Below are 17,524 nucleotides of genomic sequence, written 5' to 3' on the forward strand. Positions count from 1 at the left end.
ACATCATCACTTAAGGAACCATTAGTACAAGGATAGTAAGGCTAACAGGTAATAACAGTGGCCAGCTGTGATTAGCTGCTCACGTTACTTTCCGTGCCCTATACACTTCCTCTTATGAGTCTATTTGTGCTCATTCTACTTTTAACAGTTAGACAATCAAACAGTTCATATCATCACATATTCCTATCCCTAGCAATTACGTTAGCATTCATACATTCTTTATTTAGCAATTTCGCACACATCCATTCATCATTCTAACTTACATGTGAATTAAATCACATACTTTCCCTTTACTTAGCTTGCTTGATTGACACATGGCATTCTCGTACTGGCATCTTCTTTCTTTTCTTACTTTAGTCCCATTCTCTGTTCGAGTCTAACCATGTAGGATGCCAAAATCTCTCGAACTTTGCTCGGATACCAACTTATAAGGCCCTGTTACCGGTGCCCCTACTTTGGACGTTGGATTTACTTATAAACACAGTTCATAATATTAGAGTTAATAAAAACATTCGCGGAATGTTAAACTTCAAACCAATATATTACATATCCATCATTTCTTGTCTTTAACGAACATTCAAATCATTTAAACATAAAACATTGTCTTTTAAAATAACATAACATAACACTTCATTGAGACGCCAGTGTCTTCAAATCCATGCCATGTGCCACCCCTAAAGCAAGTTGCCTCATTCTATTCACCTGCGTGTATACTAAAAGTTAGCTACGCTGAGTGAGTTCTAGTTAATCAAACGACATACCATACATTCACATACTGACATATGCACCCGAAGGTACATACTTCATATTTACTTACATGTTTACATTCATTCGTACTTTCATCCTTTCTTTCATACTTACGTAATACTTTCATTCGCACATATGTGTTTTAAAGAGCATTTTGCCCTATTAACTTCGCCGATATTATTAGGGTCGGTTCCCTGCATTCGCCGATACTGTTAGGGTCGATTCCCTTCATTCGTCGATAATATTAGGGTCGGTTCCCTACGTTCGTCGATACTATTAAGGTCGGTTCCCTACATTAGTACTACTATATCATACCTGCCCTTTGCATACTTTCCTTGACAATGCGTGCAATCTCTGAAGAGCGTTCATGTACCATCAACATATCATACATACAATATTCATACATCATACATATCAATCATATCCTTAACTTCCACCTGACGGTACATGCAATATCCGAAGATCGTTCACACACCATCAAGAAATCATCATACATAAATCATACAAGGCATACACATACAATTTAGGGTAAGTGTATTAACTATCACATCGAGTATGCACACAGCCCCGAAAACATAATAAGGAAGTGGGGCTAGAAACTCACCTGAAGTCAGTTACGTTCACCGTTAATAGTTATTCCTTTCTTCAGTTGGGCATGGCTAACTGTATAATAATTACATGCATCAATTAACTATCACTACACATCTCGCGTTTCTAGTCTAACTATAGCCCTCAACAAACGGGGGTCCGGGGGTAACGCCCTTGGCAGCGGGGTCTAGGGGAGGCAGCCCCTAGCAGGGTCCAAGGGGCAGAGCCCTTGGCTCGGGTCTAGCTGACTTGGTCAGCTTGGAAAAATTTTATTTCTATTAACTGTCTTATCACATTTTCCATTAACATTTCGAATCATTATTAAATTGCTACTTAAAGTTCAAGGGCTTCCTTGTAATTAACTGATTATTCTTTAAGTCCAGGGACCATTCTGCAATTCTGTTAAACTTCTAGTTCGTTACTTATGCCTAACGAATTGACTTGTCATGACGAACTGGTTCTTGTAACAACTTGAACCCTCTAACGAACTGGACCCTTAACGAATCAGTCCATAATGAACCAGTCTATGTAACGAATTCGACCTTCCAATTCGTTCTCTTTTAACTATATCGAATCAAGGGTAATTCGCAATCTTTTCCCTTAACGAACTGAATCTAGTTCGTTATATTCATTTGACGAATCAGCTAGCGAATTACATCTAATTCGCTAATTACCCCTTAGAGAACTAGGGTTAGGTCAGGGAATGTTAGAACATTCCCTGACATTACCTACCTCGTATTACTTTTCCGGCGCCGCCTTTACTGCGTCGTCGCCGGAAAACCGCGGATTCGCCGGAAAAACGAGTTTTAACTAGTTTTTCACCGTTTTTCGCCCCGTTCGATCCAGATCTGAGCTAGGGTGATCCCTAAGCTCATCTGGGGCTCTGTTACTACCCCATTCCACCCGGATCTCGTGACGTTAACGGTTTAACGGTGTCGGCTCATCGTTTCGTGACTATATCTAACGGGTTTAAGCTCATACAACCAAAATACTATCATACCTTGGGTCGAGATTGCTTTCTCTTCTATATTTCGGCTACAAAGAGGATTAGAGAGAGGGGGGGGCTTAAGTGTGTGTTTTTTTGGTGTATGGAGTACGTGTAAAATGAATTAAATGGGTGATTAATGGTTTATGTAATTATCGATCATGGGCTTAAGCCCATGGTCTTTCCTTCTTTCTTTCACAACCCAAATCCATAACCCATATCCATTTATCCAACACTAGCCCGACTAATAATAACTCATATTTCGTTTATTAACCGAAATCATAAAACGGGATGTTACAGAAATGAATGTATTATGGGTCATGGGCTTAAGCCCATGGTCTTCATTTCTTTATTTTTTAACCCAAATCCATTACTCATATCTATTTAACACAACACAAGCTCAAATCATAGTATCTCATATTTTATTTATTAACCAAAACGAAAAAACGAGACGTTACACTACTTTATGTATGTGATACCATAAGTATAAGAAAGCCAATTGATTATTAAATTGTGTTATAATATCATTTAAATTAACATATATTTTTGATAATATAATAACGTGATAAGATGAATAGGTGAAAACAAGTAGAGTGTAAATTGTTTTGATTGACTCGTGATAACTGAGTCTTGATGAATGAAGAGTTTGTATCCGGTCAGAAGATTAAAAATGTTTTGAGTGTATGAATAGATTGAATCAATAAATCTTGATTTAAAAGTGATTTAGTAAGTAATTGAATAATTTCATAATTGAATAATAGGATAATTGAAAAATTAACATAAATCATTTCGTATAAACTCAAATAAACAAAAAAATAAACAAATAACGAATGTTCTTCGATGTGGTGGGTTTCCCATGAGCTTTCCATGGCATATTGTTTCCCCAACTTATTAGCATACCAAACCAAAACAAACGTGTGAGTTGTCCTCCCATGAGCATTACATGACAATTTGAATGACCCAACTTAATTAATGAATCAATGAATCAATTAACTTTGTCGGCCCATGAGCGTTACATGGCGATTTAACCGACCAAACTAAATAACGAATAAACGAACTAAAGCATAAGTAGTTGAAACATCTCGTGTATCAACCACAAATGATAATGCGTCAACAAAATATTGCAAATATAACGAATTGTGCAAATGTACAGTTGGCGTGTCCATGGCATCCCAAGGGTTTTACACCCGACTAGACATTTTAAAAACAATAAAACACATTAAAGGGTGTAACCGTTTAGCCGATTACGTTAAACGCTTAAAGTGTCGGTCACATGACAATTTTCGCTATGGCGGTGAATCTTGTCACATTTCATAGTTTTAAGTGAAAACGAGCAAAAACAAAGTTAGGAAATTCGCTAGGAAATTTCCAACAATAAAAGGCAATCTAATAAAATTCAATAGAAATTTTTTAAGATTGAGGCATAGCCTCGAAGTTATAAAAATATTTTGAGAATGAGACATACACTCGGAGTAATATAATATTTTTGAGAGTGAAGCATAGTTTTGGAGTAAAATAAATAATTAACTAAGCAGTTAAATATGTACATAATCTAGCAAGTAATTACATAAGCTGTAAACAATCAAATAGAACACATCAGGCAAACAAATAAACATGTATGGGGTTCCTAAGCATGTTACTAAGGCACCACAAACAATCTATCTTAAACCTTTGGCTCTGATACCAATCTATCGCGCCCCAACCTACAGCGGAAATGCCAGGCCATGATCAAATTGCTCACAGCGCTCAAGGTACTATTATGCAATATTGAATGTGACAATATTTGTTGAATTAATTAAATAATCAACAAAATCAAATACAAAATCCATAATTCAAATAATTAAGACAGAGCAAATATATCAAAGTTTATAATCTTGTTTATTCTCTCTAGCATGCAATCTTAAGTTTTCCTTCCTAACCAGCTTGAACATCATATCACACGATGACCTGCATATTCGTTCAATATAAATTAGTTTTATCAACATAATGTTGAGTCACTCAAATTGACATCCACCTACCACTTGTCAGGTCCCCGATTTCTGCTTCTGCAGTTGAGATTAAAACAGTTATTTGCTTCTTGCATTGCCATAACCCTAGACTTTCTCCAAAAATTGACATCCACCTACCACTTGTCAGGTCCCCGATTTCTGCTGGATCTTACTCAAATCATTTCAAAAGTCACTCAAATAAATGTGTCGACAAGGGAGTTAATGACGGGTTGCTATATTTAGAAAGATTACTGTTTATTAAAGGCGGAATCAATAATAAACAGGGTAGTTGCTATCAATAATTAAAGGTAACTAACACACACAAGATTCACTCAAAGATTTCCATTCATACAAAGTTAATCATACAAAAGGATAATCGATTTAGGATTTCTTGGTAAGAAAGTTATGTCCGTACGATTCTATGAACGGCTGTCTCTCAATAAATGTTCTCACTCAGTATCGTATTCAGCTGCTGTCAGTCGTTCGTTGTCCTCAGGTGTGCCCTAATTATTCCATTTATAGGCCTGACACCCTTGGACAGCTGTCATTCCTTCTAGAAACCCTAAATGCTAAAACATATTCAAATTACATATTCAGAAATAATCCTAAGTGTAAAACAAGTCTTCCGGGTAGGTTTTGCATCAATTTTGTCTTTTCGAGTATGCTCTACCATCCTTCATAACTTGGTAACATAGAAGTGTGCCCGGGATCAGTTTCCGGGTAGATTTGACTTGAGGAGTATTTTACCAAGTAAAATACTCACCGGGTAGACTTCAATCTTCTTGACTTTGCCTGACTTTTCCCAACAAACCCTTACGAGCAACCTTGTTCTTCAATGGTCCCTTCAACCCTTTGCTGGTGAATAGCTTATTAGCAATGTGTGCTTGGTAGCACTGTTCCTTGCTTGAGTTGAACCTTACTCGATGATTCTTAAGATATTCCATCAAGACATCAAGCATACTTGGACCGTACTTATTAATGAATACATTGCCCGGTCTTCCAATTACTTGGCTTCATGAGCTTGGTTAGCCTAAAGCTTACTCGGGAGTGAACTTTACTTGGCTATGAAGAACAGGCTTGCTTGATAAAGTGATGCTTGTCCGGATAAGCATAAACTAGTGAACCATGCCCGGTAGACAAAATATCGTACCCAGCTAAGTAAAAGCTTGCTCGGAAGTCTAAGGTGTGCCGGGTTCCACACTTAGTCATTTTTGAGGATGTTGAGAAGATTACAATATTCCATCTGAACAGTTTTGGGTACAATCTTGACTAAACAATAATATTATTGTCGGTTCCCTACATTCGCCGATACTATTAGGTTCGGTTCCCTACATTCGTACTACTATAACATAGCTGTCATATACATACTTTCCTTAACAATATGTGCAATCTCCGAAGAGAGTTCACGTACCACCAACATATCATACATACATTATTGATACATCATATATATTCATACATACATCATTCATACATCACACATATCAATCATACCTTTAGTTACCACTTGACGGCACATGCAATATCCGAAGATCGTTCACACACCGTCAAGCAATCATCATACATAAATCAAACGAGGCATACACTTAACACCTAAGGTAAGTGTATTGACTATCACATCGAGTATGCACAAAGCCCCGAAAACATAACAAGGAAGGGGGGTAAGAAACTCACCTCAATGCGGTTGCGTTCACTGTTTACGGTTATTCCCCTCTTTAGCTGTGCACGCCATACTGTATAACAATTACGCATATTAATTACTATCACTATGCATATCGTATTTCTAGTCCAATTATAACCCTCAACGAATGGGGGTCCGGGGGTCGTGCCCCTGGCAACGGGGTCTAGGGGAGGCAGCCCCAAGGGTCCAAGGGGCAGAGCCCCTGGCTGGGGTCGATTCAGGTCCTAACACATTTTCAGGTCCTAACTCATTTTCCATTAGCATTTTGAATCACTAACTAATTTGCTACTTAAACGTTCAAGGGCTTCCTTGCAATTAAATCATTCTTTTTATAAGTTCAGGGACCATTCTGTCCTTTTGTGAAACTTCTAGTTCATTACATTGCTCTTAACGAATTGGCTTAGCTTAGCGAACTGGTCCTTGTAGCTAATTGAACCCTTTAACAAACTGGACCTTATAACGAACTGGTCCTTAGACGAATAAGTTCATATAACGAATTGGGCCCTCCAGTTCGTTATCTCCTTTATTGAATGAATATAAGGAATCAAGGGTGATTCGTTATCTTTTCCCCTAACGAATTGAACACGAACTGAAGCTAGTTCGTTATGCTCCCATAGAGGAATCAGCTAACGAATCCCTTTTAATTCCTTAAGTTCCAGTTAGCGAAGTAGGGTTAGGTCAGAGAATGTAAAAAACATTCTCTGACATTCCCTTCCTAGTATAAACTTTTTCGTCGCCGCCTTTTCGGCGCCGTCGCCGGAAAACCGCGGATTCGCCTGAAAAACAGGTTTTAACTCGTTTTTCACTGTTTTTCGTCCCGTTTGATCCAAATCTGAGCTAAGGTGATCCCTAAGCTCATCTTAGGTTTGGTTTATACACGATTCCATCCGGATCTCGTGACTTAAACGGTTTAACGATGTCGGCTCGTCGTTTCGTGACCATAACTAACGGGTTTAACATCATACTATCATTACCTTAGGTCGGGATCGATTCTTCTTCTATGCTTGGCTAGAGAAAGAGACTAGAGAGAGAGCTTAAGTGTGTGTTTTGATGGTACATGGAATATGTGTGAAATGAAATTAAATGGGTGATTAAAGGTATATATATATATTTATTGATCATGGATTTAAGCCCATGGTCTTTCCTTCTTTCTTTCAAACCCAAGTCCATAACCCATATCCATTTACCCATCACTAGCCCGATGCATAATAACTCGTATTTTCATTTATTTACCAAACTAGAAAAACGGGATGTTACAAGTCTTCCCTCCTTAAAGAGGTTTCGTCCCCGAAAACTAACTATTACATAAACAGATTTGGATAAAATTTGCGCATCTCTTCTTCAACTTCCCATGTAGCATCCGATCCCTTGCGATGCTTCCATATCATTTCCACTAGTGGTATAACTTTATGACAAAGCTGCTTTTCCTTGCGGTCAACTATCTCGATTGGTTGCTCAATGTAGTTCAACTTTTCATCAACCTCAATGTCCATTAATGGCACATGTGACGTGTCATCAGCCAGACATTTTCTCAGATGAGAAACATGGAAAGTTGAGTGAATTCCTTCTAGCTCTTTAGGCAATTCCAGCTTGTAAGCCACTTCACCTACACGATCCATAATCTTAAACGGTCCAATGTACCACAGACTCAACTTTCCTCTCTTCCTAAACGAATAATTCCTTTCCAAGACGAGACCTTGAGCATCACATTGTCACCAGCGTTAAACTCAATCGGTCGTCGCCACTTATTGGCATACGACTTCTGTCGATCTTGAGCAGCCTTCCTCGTTGCTTTAATTTGATCAAATTTTGAAGAAGTTTCTTGGACAACTTCCAAACATCCCATCTCTTTTTGACCAGTCTCTCCCCAACATCTCAACGTCTTCCATACAACATCTCCAATGGTGGCATACCAATACTTGAATGGTAGCTGTTGTTATAAGAGAACTCTGCCAGATGCAGATGATCATCCCAACTCCCTCCAAAGTCTAAAACACAAGCACGTAGCATATCCTCAAGGGTTTTGGATCGTCCTTCAGAATGTCCATCTGTTTGATGATGATACATCGTACTGATATTCAATCTTGTCCCATAGCTTCATGGAACTTTTTCTAAAACCTCGAAGTATACCGAGTATCTCTATCAGACACGATCGATAACGGCACTCCATGCTTAGATACAACCTCTTTAATGAACAAGCTTGCTAACGTCTCTGACGAGATAGCCTCTAGTATAGGCAGAAAATGAGCACTCATGGTCAAATGGTCCACAATCACCCAGATGGTATCATCATGCTTAGCTGTATGAGGTAGCTTAGTTATGAAATCCATGGTGATGTGTTCCCATTTCCATTCAGGTATCTCAAGCGGTTGCATTTTCCCATAAGGCTTCTGGTGCTCTACTTTGACTTGCAAGCAAGTTAAGCACTTACACACATAATCTACTACATCATTATTCATACCCGGCCACCAATAATCTCTTTTCAAATCTTGGTACATCTTAGTAGGTCCTGAATGAATCGAATATCTCGACTTATGAGCTTCGTCTAAGATTCGACCTCTTAGGTCTCCATGGCGTGGAATCCACATACGGTCAAACCTAGTCTTAACAGCATGCGTGTTTTCCACCAACTCATCTTGCTGACTGAATATTCTTTCTTTCTTCACTAGCCCTTCATCTACAAGCACCTTTGATTGCACTTTGACGATTTCTTCAAATAGACTTGAGTTCATAATCAACTGGTATGACTTCACTATTGCAATGACTTCCTCATTCTTATGGCTTAGCGCATCGGCGAACACATTAGCTTTACCAGGATAATACTTAATGTCGCAGTCGTAATCCTTTATCAACTCCAACCATCTTCTCTGTCTCATGTTCAATTCTTTCTGCTCGAAGAAGTACTTTAAACTCTTATGATCTGTGTAAATGGTACACTTAGTACCGTACAGATAATGTCTCCATATCTTAAGAGCGTGCACTACTGCTGCCAGCTCTAAGTCATGCGTCAGATAAGTATCTCATGGACTTTCAACTGTCTAGACGCGTATGCTATCACCTTTCTTCGTTGCATCAACACGCAATCTAACCCAAGATGCAAAGAATCAGTACAGACAACCAAATCCTCGTCACCATCGGGTAAAGCAAGGATTGGAGCTTGCGTGAGTCTCTTCTTTAACTCCTGAAACGCCTCTTCTTGAAACATACCCCAACTGAATACTATCGACTTTCGAGTCATACCGGTCAAAGGTGCGGCTATCTTGGAGAAACCTTCGATGAATCTCTTATAGTAGCTAGCTAACCCTAAGAAGCTTCGTATATCAGTCAGGTTCTGTAGAGTCTTCCAATTGGTTTTCGCCTCAATCTTAGCTGAGTCCACGGTAATCCCTTCAGGATTAATCACATGACCTAGGAATTGCACTTCCCGTAGTAAGAACGCGCATTTCAAAAACTTAGCGTACAACTTATCTTTCTTCGGAGTCTCCAATACCTCTTTCAATTGCTCAGCATGATCAGACTTCCTCTTTGAATAAATTAATATATCGTCGATGAAGACAATACCCGACTTATCAAACATTGGCCGACACACTCTATTCTTCATATCCATATATGCTGCAGGAGAATCTGTTAGACCAAATGACATTACGAGGAACTCGTAGTGTCCATAACGCATTCGAAACGCTGTCTTAGGGATGTCTGCCTCCTTTACCTTCAGCTGATGATAGCCTGATCTGAGATCTATTTGTGAGAACCAACTTGAACCTTGCAGTTGGTCAAACAGATCATCAATCCTTGGCAAAGGATATTTATTCTTTACCATAAGCTTATTCAACTTGCGATAGTCTATGCACATTTTCATACTTCCATCCTTCTTTTTCACGAACAACACTAGCGCGCCCCGAGGGGAAACACTTGGTCTTATGAAACCTTTATCGAAGAGTTCCTGTAGTTGGGACATCAATTCTTTCATCTCAGACGGCGCTAGACGGTAAGGTGCTTTCGCGACGGGCTGGGCTCCTGGTGTTAAATCTATCTGGAATTCTATCTCTCGCTCAGGTGGCAACCCCGAAAGATCCTCAGGGAATACTTCTGGGTAATCGCGCACTATAGGAACATCTTTCATTTCTTTTATCTCGGCCGCAACGTTGAAAACATATGCCAAGTAGGCACCACACCCTCTTCTTAATAACCCTTCGACTTTAATCATCGAAATGACGTTAAGCCCTGAACTTTCCTTATCACCATAAACCATCACCGCAATGCCATCCAAGGACTTTAGCTTTATTATCCTACTCTTACATACTATCTGAGCTTCGTATTCAAACAACCAATCCATCCCCAACACTACATCGAACCCTCGTAAGGTCATAACATACAAGGTAACAGGGAACTCATGTCCCTCTAATTCTATCATACAATTCTTAACCATTTTCATTATGTTCACTGAGGTGTCACTAGCGGTTTCTACTATGAAGGTTTCAGACACTCGGCAAAATTTCATTTTAGCTAGTTTACTAAATTTCGTAGCAACAAAACTTCTATTCGCACCCGAATCAAATAAGAATGAAGCGGAAATACCGTTTACTACGAACGTACCGGTCACGACATCAGTAATCTATCGGGCTTGTTCTAGGTTAAGCATATAGGCCCTAGTCCTTGGCCTCCTTTGTTCAGCATCTTTCTTCTCGCTCCCTTCAGTTTCACCACTCGTACAAGTCCTTGCCAAGTGACATATCTGTTTGCACTTATAACACGCGGGCTTCGTATGGCAATCTTGAGAAAAGTGCCCCATCTTACCACATTTGTAACAGGCATTTGACCCTGATCTACATTCCCCACCATGAGACTTCCCACACTTGCGGAACACATCAGACCCAGTGCCCCACTTGCACTCTCCAGCGTGCATCTTTTCGCACGTCCTACATGACCTTTCCTCCCACGCTCTCGGTTGCTTGTTATTAGGGTTCCACATCTGAGTACCAGGTCGTTTGGTAGGCACGACCCACTTCTTCTCTTCCATAGCCACCTCATATGTCAAGTCCTCATAAACCATTTCAGCGAGCCCCACAGCAGAATCAAAAGTACCTGGTCTGCAAGCCTTGACCCAGACACGAACATTCTGCGGCAGTCCCCTAAGGTAACATTTGATACGCTTGGCCTAGGTGTCCACCATATCTGGCACCAACCTTGACAGACGGTTGAATTCAGTGAGGTATTGGTGATGTGTCATCTTACCCGCCTTCAGACCTAAGAACTTCATCTCAACCTTCTCTACCTCAGCATCAGCACATAATCGTTCCATCACTAAGTCTTTCATATCGTCCAAACTCAAGGCCTTGATCTCTTCTCGACTCTTCCTATGCTCAACTGACTCCCACCAGTACATCGCCTCCTCACTGAATGATTGGGTAGCATACCCTACAACTTGGTCGGGACGGCATTCGCTAATTCGGATAATTTTATCCATCGCGGTTATCCATTGAAGAGTGGCGATTGCGTCTCCCAAGCCAGTTAGCTTTAGTGGATCACAGCCTTTAAAAGACTTATAGTTGCGTCCACCTCGGCCCCTTTTTCAATCATCCACCTTCACCGATTTAATCGCGCTTGATTCTTCCCTCTCCCCTTCTTCATCCTTCTTACCATCACCTTCCGCCCTATAGCGGTTCCTTCACAGCCTCCAACAAACTTCTCGGGATTCATGTTTTTCATTGCAGCTGCCACCGCTTGAGCAATGGCAGTTTGAATTGCGGGATCCAGTTGAACTCCCTCATTGTTACTCGGATTTCGACCAACTGACTTCCTTCGCCTTCATTGTTAGTGGCTGCCTCAACTGACGGTTGTTGGAAAACGTGTGGTCTACCACGACGTCCCGTACGTCCTCCTCCTCCAGCAGCTTTCTTAGCTCCAGCCATTCGTATTCTATAAGGAAACACAAGCGTCATCACTTAAGGAATCATTTAGTACAAGGATAGTAAGGCTAACAGGTAATAACAGTGTCCAACTGTGATTAGCTGCTCACGTTACCTTCCGTGTCCTTTCACTTCCTCTTATGAGTCTATTTGTTCTAGTTCTATTCCTAATAGTTAGACAATCAAACAGTTCACATCATCATATGCTCCTATCCCTAACAATTAAGCTAGCATTCATACATCCTTTATTTAGCAATCATGCGAACATTCATTCATTATTCAACTTTACATGTGAACTTAATCACATGCTTTACCTTTACTTAGCATGCTTGAGTGACACATGGCATTCTCATACTGGCATCTTCTTTCTTTTCTTTCTTCAATCCCATTCTCTGTTCGAGTCTAAGCATGTAGGATGCTTAAATCTATCGAACTTTGCTCTGATACCAACATGTAAGGCCCCGTTACCGGTGCCTCACATTTGGACGTTGGATTTACTCATAAACACAGTTCATACCATCAGAGTTAATAAAAACATTCGCGGAATATTAAAATATTTAAACCATTACATTACATGACCATTAATCCTTGTCTTAACGAGCATTTGAATTATTTAATCATAAAACATTATAATTTTAAATATCATAACATAGAACTTCATTGAGATGCCAGTGCCTTCAAATCCATGCCATGTGTTTCCCCTCAAGCAATTTGTCTCTTTCTACTCACCTGTGTGCATACTAAAAGTCAGCTATGCTGAGTGAGTTCTAGTTAATCAGATGACATAAAATACATTCACATATTGACATATGCACCCGAAGGTACATACTTCATATTTACTTACATGCTTACATACGTTCGTACTTTTATCCTTTCTTTCATACTTACGTAATACTTCCATTCATACATATACGTTTTAAAGAGCATTTCGCCCTATTAACTTCACCGATAGTATTAGGTTCAGTTCCCTACATTCGGCGATACTATTAGGGTAGGTTCCCTACATTCGCCGATACTATTAGGGTCGGTTCCCTTCATTCACCGATATTATTAGGGTCGGTTCCCTACATTCGTACTACTATTTCATACTTGTCCTATACACACTTTCCTTGACAATATGTTCAATCTCCGAAGAGAGTTCACGTACTATTAACATATCATACATACATTACTGATACATCATATATATTCATACGTACATCATTCATACATCACACATATCAATCATACCTTTAACTACCACTTGACGGCACATGCAATATCCAAAGATCGTTCACACACCGTCAAGCAATCATCATACATAAATCATATGAGGCATACACTTACCACCTAAGGTAAGTGTATTGACTATCACATCGAGTATGCACAAAGCCCGGAAAACATAACAAGGAAGTGGGGCTAGAAACTCACCTCAATGCGGTTGCGTTCACCGTTTACGGTTATTCCACTATTTAGTTGTGCATGACTAACTGTATAAAAATTACGCATATTAATTACTATCACTATCCATATCGTATTTCTAGTCCAATTATAACCCTCAACGAACGGGGGTCCGGGGGCAACGCCCCTTGTAGCGGGGTCTAGGTGCGGAAGCCCCTAGCAGGGTCCAAGGGGCAGGTCCTAACAATTTTCCATTAGCATTTTGAATCATAAATTAATTTGCTACTTTAAAGTTCAAGGGCTTCCTTGCAATTAAATCATTCTATTTCTATGTTCAGGGACCATTCTGTCCTTTTGTTAAACTTCTAGTTCGTTACATTGCTTTTAACGAATTGGCTTATCTTAGCGAACTAGTCCTTGTAGCGAATTGAACCCTTTAACGAACTGGTTATTAAACGAACTGGACCTTATAACGAACTGATCGTTTGGCGAATCAGTTCATATAATGAATTGGTCCCTCTAATTCGTTATCTCCTTTAACGATTGACTATAAGGAATCAAGGGTGATTCGTTATCTTTTCCCTTAACGAATTGAACATGAACTGAAGCTAGGTCGTTATGCTCCCATAGACGAATCAGCTAGCGAATCACCTTTTAATTCGTTAATTTCCCGTTAGCAAACTAGGGTTAGGTCAGAGATTGTCAGAAAGATTATCTGACATTCCCTTCCTCGTATAACCTTTTCCGGCGTCGTCGCCGGAAACCGCGGATTCGTCGGAAAAACGGGGCTTAACTCGTTTTTCACAGTTTTTCATCCCGTTCGATCCAAATCTGAGCTAAGGTGATCCCTAAGCTCATCTTAGGTTCGGTTTATACACGATTCCATCCGGATCTCGTGACTTAAACGGTTTAACGATGTCGGCTCGTCGTTTCGTGACCATAACTAACGGGTTTATCATCATACTATCATTACCTTAGGTCGGGATCGATTCTTCTTCTATGCTTGGCTAGAGAAAGAGACTAGGGAGAGAGCTTAAGTGTGTGTTTTGATGGTACATGGAATATGTGTGAAATGAAATTAAATGGGTGATTAAAGGTATATATATATTTATTGATCATGGGCTTAAGCCCATGGTCTTTCCTTCTTTCTTTCATAACCCAAGTCCATAACCCATATCCATTTACCCAACACTAGCCCGGCTCATAATCACCCGTATTATCAATTATTAACCGAACTAGAAAAACGGGATGTTACATATGGCCAGTGCTCCCACACCTGCTACATGCTCCTAAGGTGTTCTTTCTTGTCAATTTGTCTGTTGTTGGTACAACATCTTTTTCCACCACTAACCTCTTTCTTGCCTTCTTAGGTCTACCTGCCATTGTGTGATGCTTGGGTGCTACAATGGTTATAGGAGCCTCACATTTTTTCGACATAGACATCCAATTTATTGGATTGATTATGAAGGAATAAACCAACTTCCACCTATCCATTGTGAGCACCAGGTGAACCCAACTTTCTAATGCCCGCACCCTTTCTCCATTAGCAGCCATGACCCAAAGTGCACCCACAGCATGTCTGCATGGCAAACCTGTATAGAGTATATTAAGCATTTTACCTGGTGATTTCAAATCATAACCAAATATAATAGAAATACTTGTAATTTCCCAGCCCCTGCAACTACAAGTCCTCATTGCCCAATTCACAACACGTCGATCAGTGGGTTTACCACTCACCTCATATAGATCCCCTCCATTCCCCTGCATATGGTAGTGATTTGCCTGTTTCTGGATTGTTACAAACAATTCTGGGGCCCTAGGTGTCAACAAGCATTCACTTTTATCAATAATACCAAGCACAGTAACAATCCTCCTCATTAGATGCTCCCTTACATACTCAAGTGCATGTATTATAGGTCTGTCCATGCCTTCCACTATCTTGCCATTGTAAATGTCACACATATTGTTAATCATTACATCAGAAATTGCCCTTGTTGGGATCAAAGTTTAACATGCATACCAAATAAATCAAAGTTGAACATGCATATCAAATAATGTTAAAGTCTTTGAATACTAACCAAAGTAGTGTGACCTGGATCAGGATTCAGGTGCTATTTTTGAGAATCACAAGTGTGCTTCCTTGTTGAAATCCTTTAACTCATTCATTAAATTTATAAACTCAGGTTTTGTTGTTTTGATAGCACAATTGTATGGCATGTTTTTGAAAAGTACACCTCTATATCCTACAAGCTTCATATTTTCACAGATATGCCTAAGACGGTATCAATGCTCAGCACAAGGAAATAAAGTTTGAATGGTTTGAAAAAGCCCTTGTTCAACATAAAGACATAAAAATCTAAGAACAAAAGTTAAAAGATAAAATAATGAAAGTAAAGATTGAATGGCTTGAATTCCTTACCTTTTTCCTGTCACTTATGAAAGTAAACCTTGAATTGCTTCCTATTTCCAGGTCTTCTGCCAAAAGCTCTAAGAACCAAGTCCACGAGTTACTAGATTCTGACTCCAAAATTGCATAACAGATAGGATAGATATCATTATTGATGTCAAGACCAACTACAGTAAGCATCTGACCTGGAAATGCACCTTTCATAAATGCACCATGTAGACCAAGCAAATCCTTGTTTAATGCTTTAAACCCCTGTTTTAATGCCTTCCACTATCTTTCCATTGTAAACGTCACAAATATTGTTAATCATTACATCGGAAATTACCCTTCCTGGGATCAAAGTTTAACATGCATATCAAATAAATCAAATTTAAAAATGCATATCAAATAATGTTAAATTCGTTGAATACTAACCAGAGTAGTGTGACCTGGATCAGATTCAGGTCCTATTTTTGACAATCCCAAGTGTGCTTCCTTGTTGAACTCCTTTAACTCATTCATTACATTTATAAACTCAGGTTTTGTTGTTTTGGTAGCATAGTTGTATGACATGTTTTGTAAAGTACACCTCTATATCCTGCAAGCTTCATATATTCACGGATATGCTTAAGACGGTATCTATGCTCAGCATAAGGAAATAAAGTTTGAATGGCTTGAAAAAGCCCTTGTTCAACATAAAGACATATCAATCTAAGAACAAAGGTTAAAAGATAAAATAATGAAAGTAAAGATTGAATGGCTTGAATTCCTTACCTTTTTCCTGTCACTCATGAAAGTAAACCTTGAATTGCTTCCTAATTCCAGATCTTCTGCCAAAAGCTCTAAGAACCAAGTCTGTGAGTTACTACTTTCTGAGTCCACAATTGCATAACAGATAGGATATGCCTAAGAAGGTATCTATGCTCAGCACAAGGAAATAAAGTTTGAATGGCTTGAAAAAGCCCTTGTTCAACATAAAGACATACCAATCTAAGAACAAAGGTTAAAAGATAAAATAATGAAAGTAAAGACTGAATGGCTTGAATTCCTTACCCTTTTCCTGTCACTCATGAAAGTAAACCTTGAATTGCTTCCTATTTCCAGATCTTCTGCCAAAAGCTCTAAGAACCAAGTCCATGAGTTACTACTTTCTGACTCCACAATTGCATAACAGATAGGATAGATACCATTGTTGATGTCAAGACCAACTACAGTAAGCATCTGAGGTGGAAATATGCCTTTCATAAATGCACCATCTAGACCAAGCAAATCCTTGTTTAATGTTTTAAACCCCTGTTTTAATGTAGCCCAACAATCATATATCCTTTTATACAATCTGGTTGTAGATTCAGGATCTGATGGTGTTTCAACCTCAATCTTCACAATCCTACCTGGATTCTTATCAACCAACTCAGCAACATACTCCCTAAGCAAAGAATATTGTTCCTTGTAGTCCCTTTCAACCTCTTTCTTTGCTTTCATCTTAGCCATACATGCTTTCATCATATGCACACTAAAACCATACTTCCTTCTAAATTAACCCTGAACTTCTTTTATTGAGATGTTAATGTTCCCTTCAATTTGTTATAACATTTGATCACATAGAAAGGTTGATGTACAAGTATAAATATTCTAACCAACCAAGATTGAGAATATTTTTCTTTGGAAAGTAACATCACCCATGGACATTGATATTCATTAGGATTTGTCCTTTTCCCCTTTTTCTTTCGAAAGTAACCAACCAACATTACTTTCTTCTCCTTTCCACCCTTCACCTTTATGTTTACCTTTTCTCATAATAGCCCCTTACTTTTACTATTGTTACCACTTGCACCTTTCCCTTTAGTTTTTTCCCATTTA

General features: G+C 39.2%; 1 protein-coding gene across 1 annotated transcript; it reads right to left on the reverse strand.

Moving 5' to 3' along the window:
* Window positions 1-14,529: 14,529 nt before the first annotated feature.
* LOC143598073 (uncharacterized) lies at window positions 14,530-17,155 on the reverse strand. The gene is made up of 8 exons (XM_077076390.1): window positions 16,718-17,155; window positions 16,651-16,654; window positions 16,467-16,536; window positions 16,252-16,375; window positions 16,100-16,171; window positions 15,698-15,955; window positions 15,009-15,216; window positions 14,530-14,897 (listed from the first exon to the last, which is right to left on the reverse strand). Exons 1-8 carry the CDS (start codon window positions 17,153-17,155, stop codon window positions 14,530-14,532), a joined length of 1,542 nt encoding a protein of 513 aa, XP_076932505.1.
* Between the last annotated feature and the right edge of the window lie 369 nt (window positions 17,156-17,524).

Source organism: Bidens hawaiensis, unplaced genomic scaffold, assembly GCF_021521415.1.
Source record: "Bidens hawaiensis isolate Kalapana, Puna unplaced genomic scaffold, B.hawaiensis_p1.1 tig00049615_1, whole genome shotgun sequence".
Lineage (NCBI taxonomy): Eukaryota > Viridiplantae > Streptophyta > Magnoliopsida > Asterales > Asteraceae > Bidens > Bidens hawaiensis.

Excerpts from the sequence above, each read along its gene's own strand:
- LOC143598073 (XM_077076390.1), bottom strand. The coding sequence starts at position 17,155 with ATGGCTAAGATGAAAGCAAAGAAAGAGGTTGAAAGGGACTACAAGGAA. Across the intron at positions 16,376-16,466 it reads GAATTAGGAAGCAATTCAAG|ATTGATATGTCTTTATGTTG; the intron begins GTTTACTTTCAT and ends CTTTGTTCTTAG. Across the intron at positions 16,172-16,251 it reads AGCTTGCAGGATATAGAGGT|GAGTTCAACAAGGAAGCACA; the intron begins GTACTTTACAAA and ends AATGAGTTAAAG.